The sequence below is a fragment of the Lissotriton vulgaris genome, chromosome 4_1 (genome assembly GCF_964263255.1).
Source record: "Lissotriton vulgaris chromosome 4_1, aLisVul1.2, whole genome shotgun sequence".
In the NCBI taxonomy this organism is placed as follows: Eukaryota; Metazoa; Chordata; class Amphibia; order Caudata; family Salamandridae; genus Lissotriton; species Lissotriton vulgaris.
This window is the reverse complement of record NC_141691.1, coordinates 660350466-660373750: the sequence shown is the minus strand read 5'-3', so window position 1 is coordinate 660373750 and position 23285 is coordinate 660350466. Positions and strand designations below refer to the sequence as shown.

General features: G+C 45.7%; 1 protein-coding gene across 4 annotated transcripts in view; it reads right to left on the bottom strand.

Moving 5' to 3' along the window:
- SACM1L (SAC1 like phosphatidylinositide phosphatase) overlaps positions 1-23285 on the bottom strand; it is a 411244-nt gene that overhangs the window by 82410 nt on the left and 305549 nt on the right. For all 4 annotated transcript variants that reach the window (XR_015309871.1, XR_015309872.1, XM_086964916.1 and 1 more), the window contains exon 17: positions 19048-19140. Coding sequence is in view for 2 of the 4 variants with exons in the window: in XM_086964916.1 (XP_086821042.1) it covers positions 19048-19140 (93 nt within the window). In the remaining 2 variants the exon portion in view is untranslated. The remainder of the gene's footprint in view (positions 1-19047; positions 19141-23285) is intronic.

Sequence of the window (23285 nt, the reverse complement as noted above, 5' to 3'; positions counted from 1 at the left end):
CGACAAAATTCCCAGAAAAGATTTGATCATTCTCACTGAAGCAAACTTTCTTTTTAGGAGGTCCGATGCCAGAGCGAGAAGGCGAGATATTCTGTCTGTGGACAAGAATGCCTTGTCTTGAACAGTGTCTAATTTTGCTCCCAGAAACCGTATCACTTGAGAAGGATAGAGGTTTGACTTTTGGGCATTTAACGAGAGGCCCAGAGAACAAAATGTTTGCAGGCACTTTGTTGTTGCAAGAGAAGCCTGGCGAAAGGATGGAGCCTTTAATCAGCCAGTCGTCCAGATATGGGAATAGCTGGATGCCTTGCAGCCTGAGATGAGCCGCTACCGGAGCTAGAAATTTAGTAAAGACTCTTGGAGCGGAGCGCAGGCCAAATGGAAGGACTTTGAATTGGAAATGTGCACCTGCCACATTGAATCTCAGAAATCTTCGATGTTTGGGGTGAATAGGGATATGAAAATACGCATCCTGGAGATCCAAGGTTGTCATGAAATCCGCATGGTCCAGAAGCTGAAGAATTTCCTGAAGTGTCACCCTGCGAAAGGATTTCTTTTGTAGGTATTTGTTCAGCATTCGTAAGTCTAAGATCAGCCTCCAATCCCCAGACTTTTTCCTTATCAGGAAATAGCGAGAGTAGAATCCTTTTCCCGTTTCAGAGTGAGGAACTCTTTCTATCGCCCCTTTTGACAACATAGATTTTACTACCTGACCGAGTAGAGAAAGAGGTGGTGGTTTTTTCTTTGGAGGTGGATGAGGAGAGGGAAATTTGGTGAACTCCAAGGTGTGTGCAAATTATATAATATCAAATACCCACTTGTCTTTGGTTATTTTCATCCAATTGTTGAAATGTTGGGAAATAATAGGAATTTTGTATGTTTGAGCCATGTCTGGTGCAGGTGCAATAGGAATGTCACTGCCTTCTGGCAGAGTCTCTGCCCTGGGGTTGACACTTCTTGCCTTGTTGCCTATAGGCGACCGTTGGAGGGTTTCTATAGGCTTGTTTATGTTGCTAGTAGGAGTATCCGTATCGACCCTGGTTCCCTTGCTGGTATTTTTGGTAACCTCCCTGCCTCTTGCTCCTCGAAAGGGCGTCTTCCAATATTGCAGGGAACCCAATGATCTTGCGGTATTGGTGTCCTTTTTTATATCAATCAATCAATCAATCAATGACATTTATAGAGCGCTCTACATACCCGTAGGGTCTCAAGGCGCTGGGGGTGGGGGGGGGGGGGGGGAGGGGGGTGCCGCTACTGCTCGAACAGCCAGGTCTTCAGCTTCTTCCTGAAGGAGAGGTGGTCTTGGGTCAGGCGCAGGTCGGTCGGGAGGGAGTTCCAGGTCTTGGCGGCCAGGTAGGAGAAGGACCTTCCTCCTGTAGTCGCTCTTCGGATGCGGGGGATGGCGGCGAGGGCGTGGTTGGCTGATCGGAGGTGGCGTTTGGGAGCGTAGAAGTTGACTTGGCTGTTGAGGTAGCTCGGGCCTTGGTCGTGTAGGGCTTTGTGTGCGTGGGTGAGGAGGCGGAAGGTGATTCTTTTGTTGACGGGGAGCCAGTGAAGGTCTCTCAGATGTCCGGAGATGTGGCTGGTTCGTGGGATGTCGAGGATGAGTCTGGCAGAGGCGTTCTGGATCCGCTGGAGTCTCTTCTGGAGCTTGGCGGTGGTACCGGCGTAGAGGGCGTTGCCGTAGTCCAGTCGGCTGGTGACGAGAGCCTGGGTGACGGTCTTCCTGGTCTCGGTGGGGATCCACCAGAAGATCTTCCGTAGCATGCGTAGGATGTTGAAGCACGCCGAGGACACGTTGTTGACTTGCCTGGTCATGGAGAGGGAGGAGTCCAGGATGAAGCCCAGGTTGCGTGCATGGTCTGTCGGTTTGGGTGCGGTGCCCAGGGCAGGAGGCCACCAGGAGTCGTCCCAGGCGGAGGGTGAGGAGCCCAGGATGAGGACCTCCGTCTTGTCCGAGTTCAGTTTCAGGCGGCTGGTCGTCATCCACTCGGCTACCTCTTTCATCCCTTCGTGCAGGTTGGCTCTGGCGGCGGCGGGGTCGTTGGTCAGGGAGAGGATCAGCTGGGTGTCGTCGGCGTAGGAGATTATGTTGAGGTTGTGCTGGCGTGCGATGGCCGCGAGGGGGCTCATGTAGACGTTGAAGAGGGTGGGGCTCAGAGAGGATCCTTGAGGGACGCCGCAGATGACTTCGGTGGCCTCTGACTTGTACGGTGGTAGGCGGACTCTCTGTGTTCTTCCGTCGAGGAAGGAGATGATCCATTCCAGCGCCTTGTCCTGGATTCCGACGTTGCTGAGGCGCTGTACTAGGGTGCGGTGGCAGACAGTGTCGAATGCCGCGGAGAGGTCTAGGAGGATGAGGGCCGCTGTTTCTCCGTTGTCCATCAGGGCTCGGATGTCATCGGTGGCGGTGATGAGGGCGGTCTCGGTGCTGTGATTGGCTCGGAAGCCGGACTGTGAGGGGTCGAGGGATCCATTCGTCTCGAGGAAGGCGGCCATCTGCTTGTTGACGGTCTTCTCGATGACTTTGGCTGGAAACGGGAGGAGCGAGATGGGGCGGTAATTCTTGAGTTCCCTGGGGTCCGCTGTGGGTTTCTTGAGAAGAGCGCCGAGTTCGGCGTGCTTCCAGCTCTCAGGGAAGGTGGCGGTGTCGAAGGATGTGTTGATGATGTCTCGCAGGTGGGGTGCGATGACAGCGTCAGCCTTGTTGAAGACGTGGTGAGGGCAGGGGCCAGTCGGTGATCCGGAGTGGATGGAGTTCATCGTGCGGATGGTGTCTTCGGTGCTGATCGGGGTCCAGGCGTGGAGGGTGGTGGTGGGGGGTGGTTGTTCGGTCTTGGTGTGCGTTGGTTGGTTGTTGAAGCTGTTGTGTATGTCCGCGATCTTGTTGTGGAAGTATGAAGCGAGGGAGTTGCAGAGGTCTTGCGATGGGGTGATGTCGTTGTTTCCTGCGCTGGGGTTGGATAGCTCTTTCACGATGTTGAAGAGTTCCTTGCAGTTGTGTGCGTTGTTGTCCAGCCGGTCCTTGAAAGCAGTTTTCTTGGCGGCGCGGATCAGCTGGTGGTGCTTCCGGGTGGCCAGCTTGAAGGTGGTCCTGCTGTCCGGTGTAGGTTCCCTTCTCCAGACTTTCTCGAGGGCTCGGCAGTTCTTCTTTTTTTACCCTGTAGTGCATCGTCAATATGCTTGCCAAACACAGATCGCCATCAAAAGGCATGTCCAGGATTTTCCTCTGGATCTCTGTGCGAATATTTGTGGCTTTAAGCCAGCCCTGTCCAAGAGACGCAATATCCATAGAGATCTATGATTTCGGAAGCGGCCCTCTCACCCTCCGTGAGAATTTTCCTTGCCTCCATCTTCTGATCATCTGGCAGATCTTCTATATATGGCGAGATGTCCGACCACAATTGACGGTCATATCTGCTTAGAATGGCCAAACAGTTTGTAGCACGAACAGTAGCGCCTGCCATTGTGGTAAATCGTTTGCCTATATTGTCCAGGCGCCTTCCATCCTTGTCAGGAGGAGCTGCTATTGGAGCTGAAGGGTTCCTTGATTATCTTTGTGCTGCCTGAGATATAACAGAGTCTGCTTTAGGGTGGCCTGAAAGGCAGGCTGGTGCATCCTACGGTGCTTTATACTTTTTGTCAATCCTGGGAAGGATTGCTGGAACGGAGAATGGAGTTTGCATGATTTTTATTCCCTCTTTCCAAATATGATCAATTATGGGAATAGATCTTGTAGACTTCTTGTTTTGGTCTTTAAAATCATATAAGAAGCACTCAGTCTTCTGTACCAGCATGTTTAGGTGGAACCTAGCAGAAGCCCTTTCCATAATGGCATGGAATCCCCCTATGACCTCCGGAGGAGAGTCTGCAGCTGGAGGAATCGGTGAAGCTGGAGCCGAAATTCTATATTCATCCCATTCGTCTACTTGGGCGAATTAGGAATTTCTCCATCCTCAGCCGCTGTGTCCCCGTCATCATCCTGTAGCGGCTGTGAAGGCAACAACATCTGGGGCTCAGCAACTGGTGTTGCAGGTGTCACAGGTAGCATTTGCACAGGAGAAGGCTGTTGTCGAGGTGGAGATGGAGGAAAGCGATTGTTGTAGTCGTTCAGCATTGTCGTAAGGTCCTGAAGCAGGGAAGCAGGCATTTGAACCACTGGCTCTTGATGGAAAACTTCTTGTGGCGCTCTCAATGACTCACATGGCTCGTAATATTCTTCTTCTTCATCATCGTCTTGATACTTTATCCTGAGTTGTGAAGGATCATGTGCCTGTCTGTAGGGGTCGTCATCTTCAGATTCCTCCAAGTAATGGCTTGGAGGTAAAGGTGAAATATGTGAGACATCATGAAAAAACTGTCTGGAAGATGACAATTTAGAGCTCAAAACAGCCCTAAATTGTAAAGGCGTAGGTTTTTTACGCTTTAGAGTGGCAGAAATATATGTCGATGGTGATTCATATTCTGCTGAAATGGCTGTAATAGACGGCATCGCGGACGGTGTAATCAGTCGTCATCGACGGAAAAGACATCATCGACGGCTGAAGTGGTAGTCGACGGTGGACTCGTCGACGAGGTCATGATCATCGTCGACGGTGAGATCGTTGACGGTAACTTAGTCGACGGCGGGCTAGTCGTCGACGCCAGGCTCGTCGACGGAACATGTATCGTCGACGACGGGATAACCGTCGTCCACGGCGGAGGCATCGTCGACGCGTCGACATGATGTGGGTCGTCGACGGGGCAGGGACACTCGTGGTCGATGCAGACGATGGGGATCTCGTCGACGGTATACTTTTCTTCGACGCTGAAGATCCTCTACCTTCTGTGGTGATTTTCTCGTTGACGACGATGTTTTACTCATCGACGGAGGATCCTGAAGAGATTTTGAGGTAGTTTTCAGAGGAAACTTCACCTCATATCTGGATTTCACCTCAGAAGAGACTTTTTTTGAGGCAAAGTGACCCACCTCAGAAGAGGATGTTTTCAAGGTCTTACTGAGCTTTTCAGGAGGATCTCCAGATCTATCCCTCTTCTTGGAAATGGGGGTGGACGCCTGAGGACTAATACTGCCTTCACCTTCAGAAACCACTCCAGATGATTTCTTCAACTTCTCCAACCAAACCAGCAGGCGTCCTTCTCTATCCTTTAAGGTCTGGGCAGGAAAGGTTCTACAGATCCTGCAGTCCTTGACCTTGTGCGCTGGGTAGAGGCAATAAATTCACTCTTTATGAGGGTCTTCAAAGTGCAGCCTCCTCTTCCCACAAGAAGAACAGGCCAAAATAAACTCTTTTTGGAATCAGACATATTTCCTCAAAGAAGTAAAGCTTGAGGAAAGAAATCTGAGCATAGCTCAGGGAGACTCCCTAACACACGAGGTGCGGTAGAAAATCTGAATGTTTGCCTCTCTGTGGGGAAGGTTCTAGGAGGGGCTGATGTCTGATTGGCTGGTTTCCAAGTTTGGTTCTTTTTGAAAAAGGACCAAGATAGGCTAGTGTAGTGACTTTGTTGTCTACTGTAGCCTATGGTGTTATGTTATTATTACTATGATGTATATATTTTATTGTACCAAGAGACTCCCACCTAGTCGGACGGGATAATTCTAAGCATGTGAATCTATGAAAGATACCCCAATACTGGATAACTTACTTGAATTTGCCCACCAAAAAGGGTCCAATATCGACTGTAAGAGGCTCAATATCCTATCACTGGAAATAGGAACTAGAAAATACTAACATTTTCAGTGTTGACTAGCTAATAGATGCACTAGAGTCACAAAAGATGCCACAGTGAGGATATCTCTCTAAGCCTAACCCCCTGTTTTGGGACTACCAGAGGCGTGGGCGACGCCTCACAGTAGCAGCATTGCTGCTAATGGTAGGAAGTGCTGGGCACATAGTAACCACAAATTAATTTTGAATGTTACTGAAGAGAGTGGAGGCCTTAAAGAGGATGAGAAAACATACACCAATTCCACCCGTTGACTCCCTACCATTCAGTGATAAGCTGAACCTCAGTTTCACTGTCTGACACCCCAAATGTTCTCCTAAGTTCTGGCCACAAATTGGGGATGGTTACGAGTGTCAAAAGTGGTGCACAGGTTCAGAAACATTAATATAGCAAATTAATAGTAGTAAGCCAACAATAGTCTCAGTAGCTACAGTTTACTATGGAGCTAGAAGTAAATATGCAGGATCAAGGAAAAGTACATATAAGGTTATTTTCAAATCCATGCCATTGGAGAACAGATCACCACCTTTTGGGGGGGGGGGGGGGGGGGCGGTCTGAGGGGGTAAGAGTCTAGCGCTAACGCATGTTTTCAGGAAGCTCAGAAATCTCTCCGGTACTTCTATTCTATAACTCCATTAGTAGAAGTAATTAGAGCTACATTTTGTCAACACTGACGTATACAGTCCTGAAGTGTCTCAATTATTTGGCACCTAGTTGGTTGGTTTCCAATGTTATTTATTCTGATCACTGTTGGGTCTTCCACGCTTGGCCACACAAAAAAAAAATCTGCTAAGAAATCCATCTGTAGAAACAACCGCTTATGAAGAAGATTCAGGTTACAATAACCAAAAGAAAGGTTGTTTGGAGAAATATTAAGGCAGGAATTGGATTCCCGATCGCTAAACAAGATAATCCCAAGGAATGAGGCAATGAAATCTTTATTGCAACAATTAAACATGTAACCCATAACGGAATAAGGCCTCTCATATGATTATTTTACGAAGATTAAAAAAAATCTTAATATTAAATATTTAAATGATTTAGAATTATTTTAAAACAAAGAACACAGCACTTAAGTTATGAAATAAACTAAGCCCATTCCTATCAGTCACTGGTTATATCTCAGGAAACCAAATAACAATTTCTTCAACTTCATTCTGTTTGACATAGGTGAATGCAGCAAACCTGTTTCCTTAAGTGTTGCTTTTGCGGATATACACTTGAAAGTGTTGCACATGTGCTTTATTAAGCATATGTGCAACATTTGTAAGTGAAAGTTAAAAAATGATTATTTCCATAACTAGGTAGACTTGGCCACCGGTATTACAAAAAACATAACTGAGTTTTTAGTAGCAAGAAATGTATAGTTGTTTCTACATTGAATAGAAAGTATAAACAACTAAGTAAACACGCTGAATCAAAATACATTTTTAACATATTTCACTAGTTTATACAATCACGGTTATAACATTTTGTTTTACATAATTTATATGATTTGTGTTAACCCTCAATAAATAGGACTTACTTACATGAACACAGCAGTATCGTCTTCATCAGGATATATACAAATCATAGAATAAACATCTAAGAGGACTTTTTCATTTCAGCAAGGTCCAAGAGTTTGTAGGTTTTGGAAAGTGTGCAGAGATCCCTTGATCTCGCCACTGCTTGCTAACAATCTAAGATTGCTACCAATTTTATTAAATAGAATACTTATAGCTGGGTTTCTTAAGGTACTTTTGCAGGTAAAACCTAACTTCTGGGTTCTGAGACTAAGGAAGTAGTTGTATGTGTACAATGCTAAAAGCAGTGCTATAAACCACCTACCAGTTCAAGCTATGCCATTTCGTATGTATGGGAGAAATAACAAGGTGATTACATTTCAAGTCTTTTAGTGTCTCACACATATGCTTTGATGTGGGCTCTCTCTAGACATTAACCAAAAGATTAAAGTCCTAAATATGAACAATTGCTACTTACCTGTAAACAGGTGGTTCTCCAGTATTGGTGTCTTTCATAGATTCACATGCTTGAATATTCCCCGTCGTCGAAGTGGGAGTCCCACGGTAAATAAAATAGCAATAATGCTAATATATATACATATGTAATATCATAATAATAAAACAGATAAAATATATACTAAAAAACCTCAACAAAGGTTCCTACATAGGAATGCATTAGAGAGAAAAAACTCATTTGTAACATATCAGTGTCATTATGTTAGTCCAAACTGCAGCCAATCAGGCTCAAGCACCCTCTAGAACCTTCTCCTCAGAAGCTCAAGCCCTCAGATTTTCGTAGCACAAGTAATAAGAGCGTATGAGGAGAACAAGAGCCTCTGAGGGGAGGAGGGAGGGTCGCATGTGAATCTATGAAAGACACCAATACTGGAGAACCACCCGTTTACAGGTAAGTAACAATTGTTCTTCTCCAGTATTAGGGGTGTCTTTCATAGATTCACATGCTTGAATAGAATAGATAGCAGTAACCTCCTAGAACTGAGATTGCAATAATTCTTAACACTTGAAAAGAACAACACATAGCTTAAAAGCAAAGGCAATCTCAAGAAATGGAGGAGGGAACAGAGGCTCACCTTATTTGAAAAGATGACGAAGCACTGCTTGCCCAACTGCGGTATCCGCTTCGTTGACAGCTTCCAAACAATAATGTCTGGTAAAGGTGTGCCTGCTGGACCATGTCGCTGCTCGACAAATCTGGTGTAGAGGCACCCCCGCAAACAACGCGGTGGACGATGCCATCGCTCTTGTTGAATGTGCCTTCACTGGACTCGGTAAAGGCCTGCCAGCCTGCTGATGACAAAAGGATATGGCTGAAGAGAGCCATCGTGCAACTGTTTGTTTAGTCACTGAATGCCCTTTTCGCAGCAGTCCATATGCTATAAATAGCTGATCGGATTTACGGAAAGGGGCTGTTCTGGAAATGTAGAATTTTAGACAACGTTTTATGTCTAAAGAATGTAGTCGCTGTTCTGCTGGGGATTTAGGATCCGGGAAAAAAGTCTTTAAGAAGACAGGTTCGTTCAAATGGAAGTCAGTAGGTACTTTTGGTAGAAAAGAAGGGTTGGTACGAAGTGACACTCCATCGGGCTTGAACTGTAAATACGGAGGCTTGATGGTAAAAGCGTGTAGGTCACTTACACGACGAGACGATGTTAAAGCCAAAAGTAAAGCAACCTTCCAGGTAAGAAACTTGATTTGTGCTCGGTGAATCGGCTCAAATGGAGGCTTCATAAGTTGTGATAATACCACGTTGAGGTGCCATGCCGGAGGAGGGCGCCTTAACGGAGGAAACTTCCTGAAAAGACCTTTAAAGAACTGTCGGATGATTCTGGATGAACAGAGAGACGTAGAGCCATCATGGCGATAGCGTGAAATGGCTGCCAGAAAGACTCTCAATGTGGCATGTGAGAGACCAGACTGAGCGAGGCTCAGAAAGAACGGTAAAAGTTGCTCCGGAGTGGAATCAATTGGATGAATGTTGGATGCAGCGCACCAATGACAGAAACGCTTCCACTTCAACTTATATGTTTTGATGGTTGGTGGAGCTCTAGCAGACGCTAGAATGTCTCTACATTCTTGGGGCATAGTTAAGGAGGCAAATTCAACGTATTCAGGTTCCATGCCGACAATTGAAGCGTCGACGGGTCTGGATGGCAAATTTGCCCGCCGTCCATCGTCAGGAGGTCCGAACGTGGATGTAGATGAATGGGCTTGCATTGTGACATTAGAAGGAGTTCCGAAAAGCAAGCCTGCCTGGGCCAACGTGGGGCGATTAGAATCAAGCGGCAGGGTTGCCTACGCATCTTCCACAACGTTCTTGGCACCAATGGGATCGGTGGAAACGCATAAGCAAACAGTCCGCTCCAATCCATGAGTAGGGCATTGCCGCTGGATTCTGGATGAGGATGCCAACTTGCGAAAGTCTGGCACTTCCGATTCACTGGGGTTGCAAAGAGGTCTATCTTGGGATGACCCCATCGATGGAACACCAGGTCTAGAGTTGGTTGGTGCAACTCCCATTCGTGAGTGGATGACGCAGACCTGCTCAGGGAATCTGCCAGAATGTTGGATGCCCCCGGCAGATGGACTGCCGTCAAAGAAATGTTGTGACGAAGTGCCCATTCCCAAATTCTTTGAGCTAGACGAGACAGAGGCTGAGATTTCGTGCCGCCCTGTTTGTTCATGTAGTGCATGCTGGTGGTGTTGTCTGTTTGAACCAGCACCGATCCCCCTTGCACCACGGGCAAGAATGCTTTGAGCGCCAGGAAGATTGCCAGCAACTCCAGTCGGTTGATATGCCAGGTTCGCTGAATCGCCGTCCATTTTCCCTTGATGGAAAGGTCCAGGAGATGGGCATCCCATCCTTCCATGGACGCATCCGTGGTCAATGTCAGATCCGGAGGCTGGGCAAGGAAAGAAACCCCTTCGTCCAGATTGGTTTGTTGTTCCCACCAGAGCAGACTGGTCTTCATGCGGGGTGTGACTGTCACCTGGTCGTTGAACGACCCTGACACTTGTCGCCATTGCAGGTCCAATTCCTCCTGTATAGGACGGGTACGTAACCTGCAATTTGGGATCAGTGCGATACAAGATGATGCCATCCCCAGAAATGATTTTAACATCCGCACTGAAACTGACCTTTTTTGACCTGATGGTTGAGACCAGACGAACTATCTTCTGACGCCGTTCGATGGAGACGAACGCTTTTGACACGTCCATGTCTAGGATAGCTCAGAGGAAGTTCCTGTTCCGCAGAGGTGTGAAGTGTGACTTTTCCACATTGATGGTCAACCCTAGAGACTTGAACAGGGTTTGGCACAAACGTGTGTCGTGAGCCAACTGGAGCGAGGATTGGGATTTTAGAAGACAATCGTCCAGGTAAGGAAATATCTGGACTCCCTGAAGACGCAGATGAGTCATGACCGGAGCCAGAACCTTCGTGAAAACACGAGGAGCTGATCGGAGGCCAAAAGGTAGGACTTTGAACTGATAGTGAACGTGACCCACTTTGAACCTCAAGTATTGCCGATGTCAATGGATAATTGGCACATGGAAATAGGCGTCTTGCAGGTCTATTGTTGTCAAAAAATCTCCGCTGCAGAGATGTTGCAAGACTTCCGACAACGTCAACATGCGGAAAGATTGTTGCTTGAGGAATAGATTGAGAGCTCTCAAGTCCATAATGGGACGCCACTCCCCCGTCTTCTTCAGAATGAGGAAAAACCTTGAATAGAAACCTTTCCCTCGCTGAGATACAGGAACCACTTCGACTGCACCCTTTGTTAACAAAAGTAGAACTTGATGTTGTAGTTCTTCTAGATGGGGAGGTGGCGGACCCGAAGGCGGAGAATGAGGAGGAATCTCTGTGAACTCCAAGGCGTGACCCTTGTGCACAATGTCCAAAACCCATTGGTCTGATGTTATTTGAGACCACTGGGAGTAAAACAGAGATTCGCCCTCCAACATTCTGCTGAACTCGAAAGTCATTGACGATTGTTGTTGGTGTTGGTACCTCTATAATTAGACTTTCCTATATAGGACTTGGAGTGTTGTTGACGAGAAGATTGCTGATTTGAGTAACGTTGGTTACCCTGATTGTACTGGCGGTACTGCGATTGTCCTCCTCGTGAAAAATTGGATGAGGTGCCCAGTCCACGCGCTCCACGAAAAGGCTGCTTTTTAAACTGTAAGGACCCAAGCGACTTTGCTGTGTCGGTATCTTTCTTTATGGTCTCCAATGATTCATCGATGTGAGAACCAAACAAAGATTCACCATCATACGGCATGTCAAGTATCTTTGACTGGACCTCCTGCCTGAACGATGTGGATTTCAACCATCCCTGGCGTCGGAGCGCCGCAGCACTGGCAAGAATACGGAAGGCAGTACTTGCCACGTCTACAGCACAGTCAATCATTTCCTCCGAAGCTCTTTGCCCATCCTGAAGGATCTGGAGCGCTTCCGCCTTGGATGTTTCTGGGAGTTGCGCAAGCAGCACGGAAATGTCTGACCACATTTGACGGTCGAAACGACCTAAAATGGCTAGAGCATTTGCGGCTCGGGCTGAAGTAGACGCCATGGACGAAAACTTCTTTCCAATTGCATCTAAACGTCGACCCTCTCTATCGGGAGGGGAAGTGATAGGTGCTGCTGGGTTGCGCGCACGACGTTGCGCTGCCTGAGTCACTACGGAGTCTGGCTTAGGATGCGAGAGTAAACATGCAGGCGAGCCCGTTGGGGCCTTATATTTCTTCTCTAATCGAGGTATTTGAGCAGGCAAGGAGTTAGGAGCCTGCATGATCTTTAGCCCTTCTTTCCAAACAAATTCTATGATTGGTATGGTATGGACTTGCTTATAAGGCTGGTTCTTAAAATCATAAAGGAAACAGTCTTCGTCTCGCTGCACCCTAGGTAACTTGAAGCGGTCAGCCGCTTTATCCATCAATTTATGGAAGCTAGCGATGTCAACCGGAGGTGAATCACTGGAAGCGCCCTGTTGTGGCGAGGGTGTCTGAACTCGATAGTCATTGAATTCCGCCATATATGGATCTTGTTCATCATCCGTATCCTGATTAACCTCACCTTCCTCTCTTTCCGGCTCTGATTCATTATCCACATCTTGCTGTGAATTAGTGGGGAGAGTTGCACGCGGATTTTCTGAAGGAGCAGATTGCCTAGGAGGTGTCTGCTGAGGCTGAAAAGAAATTGCTGCGTCAGAGGTAACATGTCCCGGAGTACCCTGGGGGGTAGGCGGAAATCTTCTATTATAATCATCCAACATATGTTGGAGGTTGGAAAATAGCGATACTGGAATAGCCGCCATAGGAACCTGCACGCATTGTTCCTCGTGCTGGTCTACAGTCTCATCCTCATCTTCTTCAGAACTAGTGTCCTGACATTTAATTATTAAATCCGATGGACTCTGAGCATCACCATAAACAGTTTCATCTGGAACGGATTCCGTCTCATGGTCCGATACGAACAACGGAGAAGGTGGCTGTAGAGTAGGTGTTTGCAGTTGGAGAGCAGAATCCTCCACAATGCTGATAGAAGACTCCGTTGCAGGGACTGAAGTGTCCAATGGCACTAAGGGCATATTGGCGAAGGACAGAGAACTTGAAGCTGTCGTCAACACAGCCATTGACGTAGATCCTTGCGTCGACGACGATGCCTTGGATGTATTAGTCGACACAGGAGGCTTTGATACTACCGTCGACGTTGTTTTAGTCGACGGGATCGTCGCCGAATTCTTGAATGATATCTTCGCCGTCGACGAAGTTGTCGTCGACGAGCTGGTCGACGTGGTCCTCGACGTCGACTGGGTCGTCGACGGAGTCTTAGACGTCGACGGGAGCTTGGCCGTCGACGGGACCTTCGACGTAGACGATGATTTCTTAGTCGACGCTGGCTTCTTCGTCGACGATATAATAGGGACCGTCGACGAGACTGAAGAGGTAGAGGCTTTCGTAGACGTGAAAGCCGTCGACGAGAATTTCGCCGTCGACGACGACGCCGACGTCGTGACAGTAGTCGTCGACGAAGCCACAGTAGCCAATCTCGTCGATGGAATGGTCGTCGACGAGCCCGTCGACGACCGCGCTGTCATAAGTGTAACCACACTTATAGAGGCTGGAAAGGACGCCTGAGAGCCAGGTCTCGTGGGCGTAGACACAGCAGTCATAGTAGCAGTAGGTGGTACTGTAGCTACAGTCAAAGCCAGCTTTTTCTTCTTTAGAAAAGGAGATGGCAACTCCTGAACACTGCCACGCTTGGAAGCCACAGAAGAAGGGCCTGACTGGAAACTTTCTGCGTCTGATAAAACTGCGTCCTTATCTTGAAGGCGCTTCAGCCATAAAAGGAGACGACCCTCCCTGTCTCGGAGGGTTTTAGGAGGGAAAGTTCTACAGAACTTACAGTCAGCCACCTTGTGTTCTGGATACAAGTAGTAAATACACTTTTGGTGGGGGTCCTTCTCAAACAAACGCAGTTTCCCACAGGAAGAGCAAGGTCTAAATAAAGACTTCTTACTTGACATCTTGAGAAAACACTGAGTAGAAGAGTAGATATGAAGAAAAACTGAGCAGAGCTCAGGGAGACTCCCTTCACACGACGTGCGGTAGAAAATCTGAGGGCTTAAGCTTCTGAGGAGAAGGTTCTAGAGGGTGCTTGAGCCTGATTGGCTGCAGTTTGGACTAACATAATGACACTGATATGTTACAAATTAGTTTTTTCTCTCTAATGCATTCCTATGTAGGAACCTTTGTTGAGGTTTTTCAGTATATATTTTATCTGTTTTATTATTATGATATTACATATGTATATATATTAGCATTATTGCTATTTTATTTACCGTGGGACTCCCACTTCGACGACGGGGAATATTCAAGCATGTGAATCTATGAAAGACACCCCTAATACTGGAGAAGAATCATTTTGTTTTGTGTGGCGTTGAAGAAATTGAACAAGCTTCAAATTACTTTTTATGGGGCCTGTAAATCACACTAATGGTACAGGATTCAGTATGGGAGTGTTGGAGTTTAATTCTCAGCACTGAAAGTAAAATTTTACTTACCTTGCAAACATCTGTTTGTAGTATGTACTGTTGTAGATTCAAATTCTCTACATGCTCCTGCTATCTAGAGTTAGGCCTTGTTGTGACTCCTTCAATATCCCACAATGCACAAGGACGCACACTCCATCTCAGATTACTTTTCATGCCAGCGGAGTGAAGTGTAAAGGGCAAGTTTAATGTGTGCTGTGTATTGTGGGTGGTTGGCTTAAGTAAATAAAAAGGTGTTTTGACGTTTGTAATCACTGCCCGATTCCAGGGAGGCGAATGGGCCCATGTGATTTTACAGCACTACACATTTATGAACAGATGTTTACGGGGTAAGACATTTGCAACTCATAAATGTGTGTTTTGCCTTAGTGTAGCAAGTCTTAATGCACTTAAAGATCAGTTTTCTTTCTCAGAGTGTGTGAGGGCCACTGCTCCTAAGTGATCAGATCCTCCAATCTTGTTCCTCAGTTGATTTCTGACCTCTTCCCTGCTACACCTTTTCTGATAGGAACTGCATACTCTTTGGATTCACATACTTGTGCGTAGATACCAGGCTGGGCAAGACAGTAGTCTCAAAAGTACAGTCCACACATGAGTACGCTCACATATTAACGTGTAACCAGTCCAAAAACTTTTATTGTTGCCAGCCTTATATTAAAATGTGAACAAAGTAGGTTAGCACTTAGTCCATTTATTGTGAATTTACCATGAATGAGACTGAGGAAGTGAGTCTCACTCGCAGTAAAAGGCTGAAAGCTGGGTACTCACAAGCAAAAAATCCAGGAGGCTTAAGTGGATGGAACCCACTTTGCAACAGCTATTTTTCAGTGTATGAGTTTGAAGAACGCTTTGAGGGCATGAGGGACGGTCAGAAGTTCGAGTAGCTAATGTGGAGGGCTTGGAGCAGCAGAGTACGGGTGCCTTGGAGACTGATGCGACTTAGGCGCGCACCCCATTAGTAAGATGTCAGTGGTAATGGTCACCTGCAGAAGAGGGTCAAAGAAAGGCTACAGAGCAACAGGTGTTTGCTTGTCTACCATTGCAGAGAATGTTTATTATGGGGTTTTACCCCAACACTAGATCTTTCCAGTGACTCTCTGCATGTGCCCATTGCCTCACAAGACACTCTTCAAGTGGGTGCATGTGCAGTCTGGCACTCTTGTGGTGCATGAAGTCATCACCCCCAACAGTTTCATTACAGTTCTTGCAGTAAGAGGACTACCTGCCTGAAAAAGAGGCAGCAGCTGTTGGAATACCATCAGTCTCTGGATGTTGGGGTATACTTACCCCATAAATGCATTTAGGGTGAAGCCTAAGAAGTTAGGAACTGGATGTGGTGCTTTTTGACATTTATGACAAATCCTAGGCTGTGGAGCAGGGACGCTGCCATCTAAGTGTGTGCCAGGCTGCTGCTGCTCTTTGTCAGCAAGTGCTCTAAATAGGGAAAGCAGATGCGTAGTCACCGCTGCTAGGTACTTTGTAAACATCCTTGGAGCTGTAGTGACTCCTACGACTAACAATTCAAATTAGTAGTGTTGTTCACTTCCAAAAAGCGAAGGTATAGGTGGGAGTCTGGGGGGATGAGGAAAAGTAAGTAGGCGTCCTAAGTCCAGTGCCGTTTTTAAGTCTCCTTGTGAAAGCATGTCGATGATGTCCTGCAGGGTAGGTATAGGAAAGAGTTCAGACAGGATGTAGTGTTTGAGGGTCCTGACGTCTTGAATCAGTCTAATTCACTTTTTGGGAATTAGAGATCAGAGGGAGTACATTCCTTGGCCTCGTGGTGTTGTGGCACCAGCTCGATGCACCCTGCGTGAGGAATCCCTGTACTGCCTTCTTCCAGATATTAGAGGTGGCCTCAGTTGAGGACCTGGAGGGCACGTTGGGGTGCGGAACACAAAGCAGCAGCTAGGCCCTACCGCCATGAGCATCCGCTGATCAGTGGTGATTGCCCTCCGATGGGGAGGAAATCCCCTAGTCTCCCCAGACAGGTGTTATATGATCAGAGGGAAAGGGGGGTGGTGGTAACGGTGAGCAAATTATTGTTTGGAGGTTTGAGCTGTGCTTACCCACTCCTAGTGTAACCCTTGCCTGTTGGGCGGTGGGCAGGGTCCTGACAGGATGGAGCTGGTAACCTTGGGCATCACTGGGTGGAGTGGTCCTAGCCCCGTATCTGTATTGCTGTCTCTGGCAAGCAGTTTTCAGGGTAGACAAATGGAGAACACCCATAGACTGAACTCTCTCATGGTCTTTTTTAATTTTCTCAAACTTCTCGTCAACCTGAGGACGAAAGAGATGCTCCACGTCAACCAGAAGGTTGAGGAGGTACTACTGATCTACTGGCTGAAGCCAGAAATGCAGAGCTACACATTGCGCTGCAGAAAGATGCTAGTGTTAATATCTCAGGAGGCGATGTTTGATGCGGATAGTAGCATTTGAGATGACCTTTCCCTCAGCCATGAGCTTCTTTCCCCTCAGCCACACGATTACCAGCTATGTCAAAAAACATTTACTCTTCTTCTGGTAGGCGGGTCTGTTGCTTGTGCAAGGGTGTGTTCCTGTACAATATGTACCATTAAGTGGTCAGGGGGAAACCAACTCCTAATCCAGAGTAGTCAGAGGGAGGGACCTAATACTTATTGTCCACCATTGACATGAAACCTTAATCTTTACAGGCCTTTTGAAAGTGTCTGGGGTGATCATCATCCCCTTTAGCATGGGAGGAACCGCATCATCCTTTTGGTCTTCGAAAGAGTTTCTACAAGGAAATCATCCTGGTCTTGAAGAAAGTGCCATGTCCACATTGCGGTGTTGAGCAGCCCTCTGAATAACCATGTGCTTTGATGGTAGTGTTGTCTGAAGCAGAAGGCTGGTCAGTTTACAGCTCTATGTCATGGTTGTGTCTACAGCGTAGTCTTTCCAAGATTCATAACCCTCCAGAGGGAATAGGGACTCATCAAAAGGCTATAGAGGATCATAAGGGTTGCCTGGGTAGGGGTGGACTGACTGACCTCTCAGGAGAGTTAGAAGATGGCAGCCAAGGGGGTATGGGAGGCTGGGGTGGTGGGGAGAAGAGTGCCTTTAAGTAGGAGGCTAGGGTGCTGGGCTTGTGATTTGCCTCGGTTTCATGGGGTAATGAGGTCTGACTGAATGCCTCAGAAGACCGTTCACCCTCAAACGTGAGCTTGCACTTTTTTGGGGAAGCATTAAAGCACATGGAGCCTTAAATAGGAATTAATGTATAAAGAGGGTCCTCTGGCATCAGGGACTGCCAGCAGCGGCTAAACGATGGGAGCCTTAGTAATGTTAACACTGGCATCGAAGGCAGTTTCAGCATCAGTCTGGCATGTGCTTTCAGCATAAACTTTGGCTCAAGGGAGAATGCTGGTTACCTAGGGGTAAAGGCAAACTTGCCTGTTGGCATGGCTTAAAGCTCTTGGGCAGTGGCTTGGCAGACATCAAAGGCTACTCTCGATGTTGACTTGCACTGGGTGTTGGAGCCAGACCTGAAGACCATTCACTTTTATGGCTTGTGCTCTGTCTTGATGTGCTACTTGGTTCAAGGCTTCATTACCTGGCCTTTGAGCGCTAGTGTTGGGACTTGCAGACCTAGGCATAGTCTTGGTATGGTAGATAGAGCTTTCTGAGCTTTGATTTCCTTGTAACCCTCTTTAGAGGCACTGGAAGAGACTGTATTAGGGGCTGATCAAGCCCACCTTCTCCAGAAGGCCGACGTATCTGTTTCTATAATCCTTGACGTCAAGAGGGTCTTGTTTCCTGTAAATGATGGGGGTTTCAGGTAAGGGTTGTTGCTACATCTTTTGATGGGCCTAGCATCTGTCTATATAGTACTAGATTGTCTTCCTGCACCGGAAAGCTAGGCAGAAGTGGCAGGTGGTGTTGTTGTGGTCAGGGGAGAGACAAAAGCTGCAAACACCATGTTGGTCTGACAATGGGTATTTAGTGCTGCACTTAGGGCAGAGTTGGAAGGAAGTACATTCCATAGCCCCCTTCCCGAAGGCATTCCCCGAAGAACCTATAGGTTGTTGACTGCTGGTCTGTGCTGCAGTTTGCTGGCGATACCACACTTGAAATTACAGGTACAGCGGACCATGGTACGTTTAGGATGCAGTATTACCATTGTTTTCTGGCTTTTAAAGCTGGGATTTGGGAATAATGTTTTTTGCCTTGTTTCACAACATTTTCCTCATCCACATTTTCACAGGGTTTTCCCGACTAAATGTGTGTGGGGAAAAGAACCTCGAAGTGTAGTGTTTTAGCACAGCTCATAATACTGATTCAGCCTCAAACATGTAATTTAAGACAGTTGCGAGCATAACATTTGAAAGTGACCTTCTGCTTGTGGATCAAATAAAAGAAAGGAAGGAACAATTCTGTGATTTGGCTGTTGCTGTGCATCTGTTCCATGATCAAATGCATATTGCATTAGAACAGTACAAGTAATGCAACCCTCTAGGGTCTAGAAGAAGCTTATATAATGCAAGCATATCACACACGATCTGCTTCTCAGATATTTCCCTGTTTCCACTAGCATTAATAGATTTGTAAACTGTATTAGAAACAAAGGTTTTAGAAATAGTTTTAACCATCATAAAATGCTTCACTTAAGAAACCCATCTAAAACGGGTGCAAAAGAGAAAAGTTAAAATGCAGAATGCCTGGAAAACAAACTTATCAAAATACAAAGGCAAATATAGTATTCCACAGATACCCCAACTTACTGCTAAGAATTTCCAGTCTTTATGAACATGGAGCGGGTTAGCGGAATCTACTTCATCCACCGAATAATTTCCAAGAAATAAATCAATGGCATCCTAGAACAAAAACATAACCATAAGATGTATCCCAAAAATACAACCTAGCCATTTTTCCATTAACTCCTCTAGGACATATATTTATGACTGTGCAAACTAACTCATCTCAGACTTTACAGTAAGTACCAACTCTAGTCGTGTGCGCTTGCCACATTTTTCTCAAGGTGACGTTTTCAAATCAAAGCAATTATGAAGTTAGTGATTCTTATTAGGAAACCCACTTACACTAAGGACAGAAGTGCAGTTTGAATGGCAACAACCATTTCGTTGTTCATCGTGAATAAATGGTATTGCCAGCAATTCGTTCACTGTTGATAGAGATCAGCATTACCATTTGTATTCTATTGAGGAAGTGAGACCCTTCAGTTAACTTTGTAATGATCCTACCAGGGACTACCCTTGATATATTTATTTTGTTTCTGTTTCAAATACAGCTCTGGTAATTGCCATGCTGTATCTATGTGATATATAATATTTGTTACTATATACGTTTGGGATAAACAGGGGAGTAAATAAGGCGAGTAAAACACCAATAAAGCTGGGTAGATATATTTAGGTAGAGAACATGGCATAGAAAACACAACAAAGAGTGATTTGAAAATATTTTAGTAAATGGAAACCAAGGATTCCATTGTGGTGATTTAAAAGGAATTGCTTCTTAGCATAATAATTCTCTACCCAGCACAGTCCTGAGATTGCAAACTGTTCCCTAACCCCTAAAACTCTTTTTTCTACAAATCTCTTAACCCTGAAGTCCGATTTCCTGGGCTCAGCGTTGCAATCCACCAGATGTTCGTTTAAAAGAAAGAAGCAAGATCAAAGAGTTTCAATGATGAAACAAAGTGAACAAGTTACTGCCCTTCGCTAACATTCCTTCTGGTGGATACTCTATCTAGTTGCAGGTTCCTCATCTTTAGAATATCCCCAGGTGCCCAGAGGATATGGGAAGAATTCATTTGAGTGTTCCCACTAGCCACTAGCAGCACAGGAATGGGAAGAACTAGTTGCTACCTATAATCTTAAGCCATCCGAAGGCAATTCACTCATTGACGTATCTCCGAGACTGGATAGGAGCAACAATATTGGAAAACCAGACCCTGAATCCATATGTGTAACAATTTTAAACACTCTGCAACACTCGGCCACAGCCCTAGAATTCCAATCTCAAAAAATGGATTTGCAGCTTTCTGTCCTGCAGACAATGACCGATTCTATTTCAGGAATTGACTGGAAAATCTCAGAACTAAACAGTCTCATAAGGAGGGGCCAAGACGCCGTCTCTGTGGCTCAAATAACTCCACCACAATCACTATCCTGTGATCCGATCTTAGACAAATTATCATCTTTACCATCTATGTTAGGGGACCTGATAAGCGACCTAAAATCAACAGTTTCACAAATTTCGATCCCACAAACTTCGGATCTACCTTCAGAACTCTCAGCGGTACAAACAGGCCTAGTGACCGAGCAGCCGGCTGAGAAGAGCTTAGTTATCACCTTACCCTCAGTTCAAACATCATTGTCCGGATCATTGGAAATTGAGCCTATGATCATTACTGCGACTACAGTTGAATCAACTTCAACAAACATCCAGGCCTCGAACAGGATCCGTAGAAAGAAAAAAAGGAAAGTAAGAAATCGGTTGTTAACGGATGCAAGACATAACATAGAAGCACAATCGAACTCTTATTTTTCAGCAGTGATCCGTGGTCAGAAACCAAAAGACAAAGAACAATCACCACTCCTGCACAAGGTCCCAGATAGTACTCCATCATCTCTAGTACCTTGCACAAAACTGACAACCAGGTCCACTCAGAAACCTGTACTGAGAGAACCTAAACAGAAACTTCCTCAACTCAAATCAACTCAATCAGCACATAATACTCACAATGCTGACTTAACACCATTTAATCATATTCAAATAACAGAAAGTGAGGATAACACTACAGCCATCAACGCGGAGTCACCTCAGCAACCAAAATGAAAATCGAATAGTAAAACAAGGGAACTGAGGACAGACAACTATCAAAGTGAGCAATCAAATTATTCAGACATCGTACGCCTAACTCGTTCCCCTCAGTCCATTCAACTTGACAATGTGGGATCACTAGCTAATCCAACAATACCCCAGCATCTGAATAGTCCGACATCAATCCTCTTCATTCCTGAATACACATCCTGAGGTAGGGACGACACACTGAACAGGGGAAATATATTAAGGCTTTTGCACTCTGTTACAAGCCTAGTAAACATCAGTTCCATTGACCTCATGCAAATAGAGTTTCAGCCAAATACCGAGTCGCATCGCCCAAATACAACAAAAGCAACCTGGAACTCCTTTGAGACAGCCAATAAAATCATGGAAGAAGAAGCAACGTTCCAACAATGGGGGATAGAGTTGAGACTTGAAAAGCGACCTCGCTATCCAACACCTTTTTTATCTCTCAACAGGCCTTCAGGACAAAAAAGCACCAACTCAGTACTAAAGGGAGCTAGGAGTAATTCCCCAAGGATGTACTCCCAAGATACAAAAAGACTTCCACCTGGACAAAATCAAAGCCGCAGTAGCCATCTTTCGCCAGACACCCTCCTCAATTGGAAGTCAATCCAACGTACAATCAACACAACGACTGGCGCAAATTGCCAAAGAGGGAAATAATTAGTGAATCCCTCAGATAATACCAGGGAAATCAGAATTTGCCCCTGGAACATCAATGGCTTAGCCAGTAAAAGCAATGATCCAGAGTTCCTACAACATCTAAATACATTTGACCTTCTACTGCTCCAAGAAAGTTGGGAAGAAAAGGCATTTGAGCTGCAAGGATTCACTTCATGTTGTATCCGGGCAAACAAAAACTCTCCCTTTGGAGGAAGATCAGGAGGTCTGATGTTCTTTGCTTCAATACCAACAATAGACGAAATTAAGGTAATAGATTCTCACATACCTCCCCCAAGTGTTATACAGGCGGTAAAGATTTCACTTTGGCTACAGAAGCAGCCCGAGGAAGGAATAATAATCAAAACATACATCCATCCTAAACAGAAACAAAAAGCAGCCAAAGATTTGGCAAAAGCCCTAGAAAAAATAATGGAAGAAAAGGACTCCGATTTAATCATCTTGGCAAGGGACTTGTTCTTCATCAGCAAAGACCCAGACAACGACCTCATTCAAGAATTGAATGTAGCGGGGCGTGCCAACACAAGGCTCGACACAAAATAACAAATCAACGAAGTATTCAAAAAACGTACTTCGATACCTGGAACAACTTAACCTAAGGGCGCTATGTCGAAGATGATCCACCAGTTGCAACCTTCCATTCCAACAAACAATCCTCCCACCTTGTTTACATGTTTATATCCTTAAACATGTTTTGCTGGATAACATCGTTCAGAATAGGGACAAGTGATTTTAGCGACCATCTGCCTCAAGAGGCTATAATAAGAGTCAACTCGCAACTGGAAACCGAATCACATACAGGCCTTGACACAGAAGTTACGTCAAATTTAAGGCGGCTACGGTGTAACGTCGATAATATCGACTCCATAAGCTCTAGTCTATAGCGAAAACTCTTTTCACCCAAATTGCCAGCTCCGCAACTAAGCGGTCGGGAGTCTAGCAAAACTTAATTCAAACCATTAGTGAGAAACTGATAAAAATTTCGTCAAATTACTTACGTCAAGGGAAGGGAATTTCAAGTAAAAATCAACTAACCCCAGAAATGAAAACACAAAAACAGTTAATAAATCAAACATTGAGACAGATGCAAAAGGACCAAACAAACCATAGCCTGCAAATTGTTTTACAGAAAGCAAAAAACCAGCTAAAACGGATGAAATGGGAAAAACAAAAGCTAAGAAACGAAGACCTATGGGCAAAACTTCTTTATGAAAGGAAGCAGAAAAATAGCTCTAAGTTCTGGCAAATGGTCAAAAGAATAAAGAATCCAGAACACCTAGGCCAAAACTCCCACATATCAGAGGTGGTATGGACAAAATACCTATTGAAGAATTTTAATAATGAGGATACTACAGAGGACGGGGTAACAAATAAGCCCTGCACAAAAATCACGAGGTCTAAAACAGAAGAAAAAGATAACTGCTATACGTCCACAAGGACCCAAGAAATGCGTGAGTATGGGGCTATG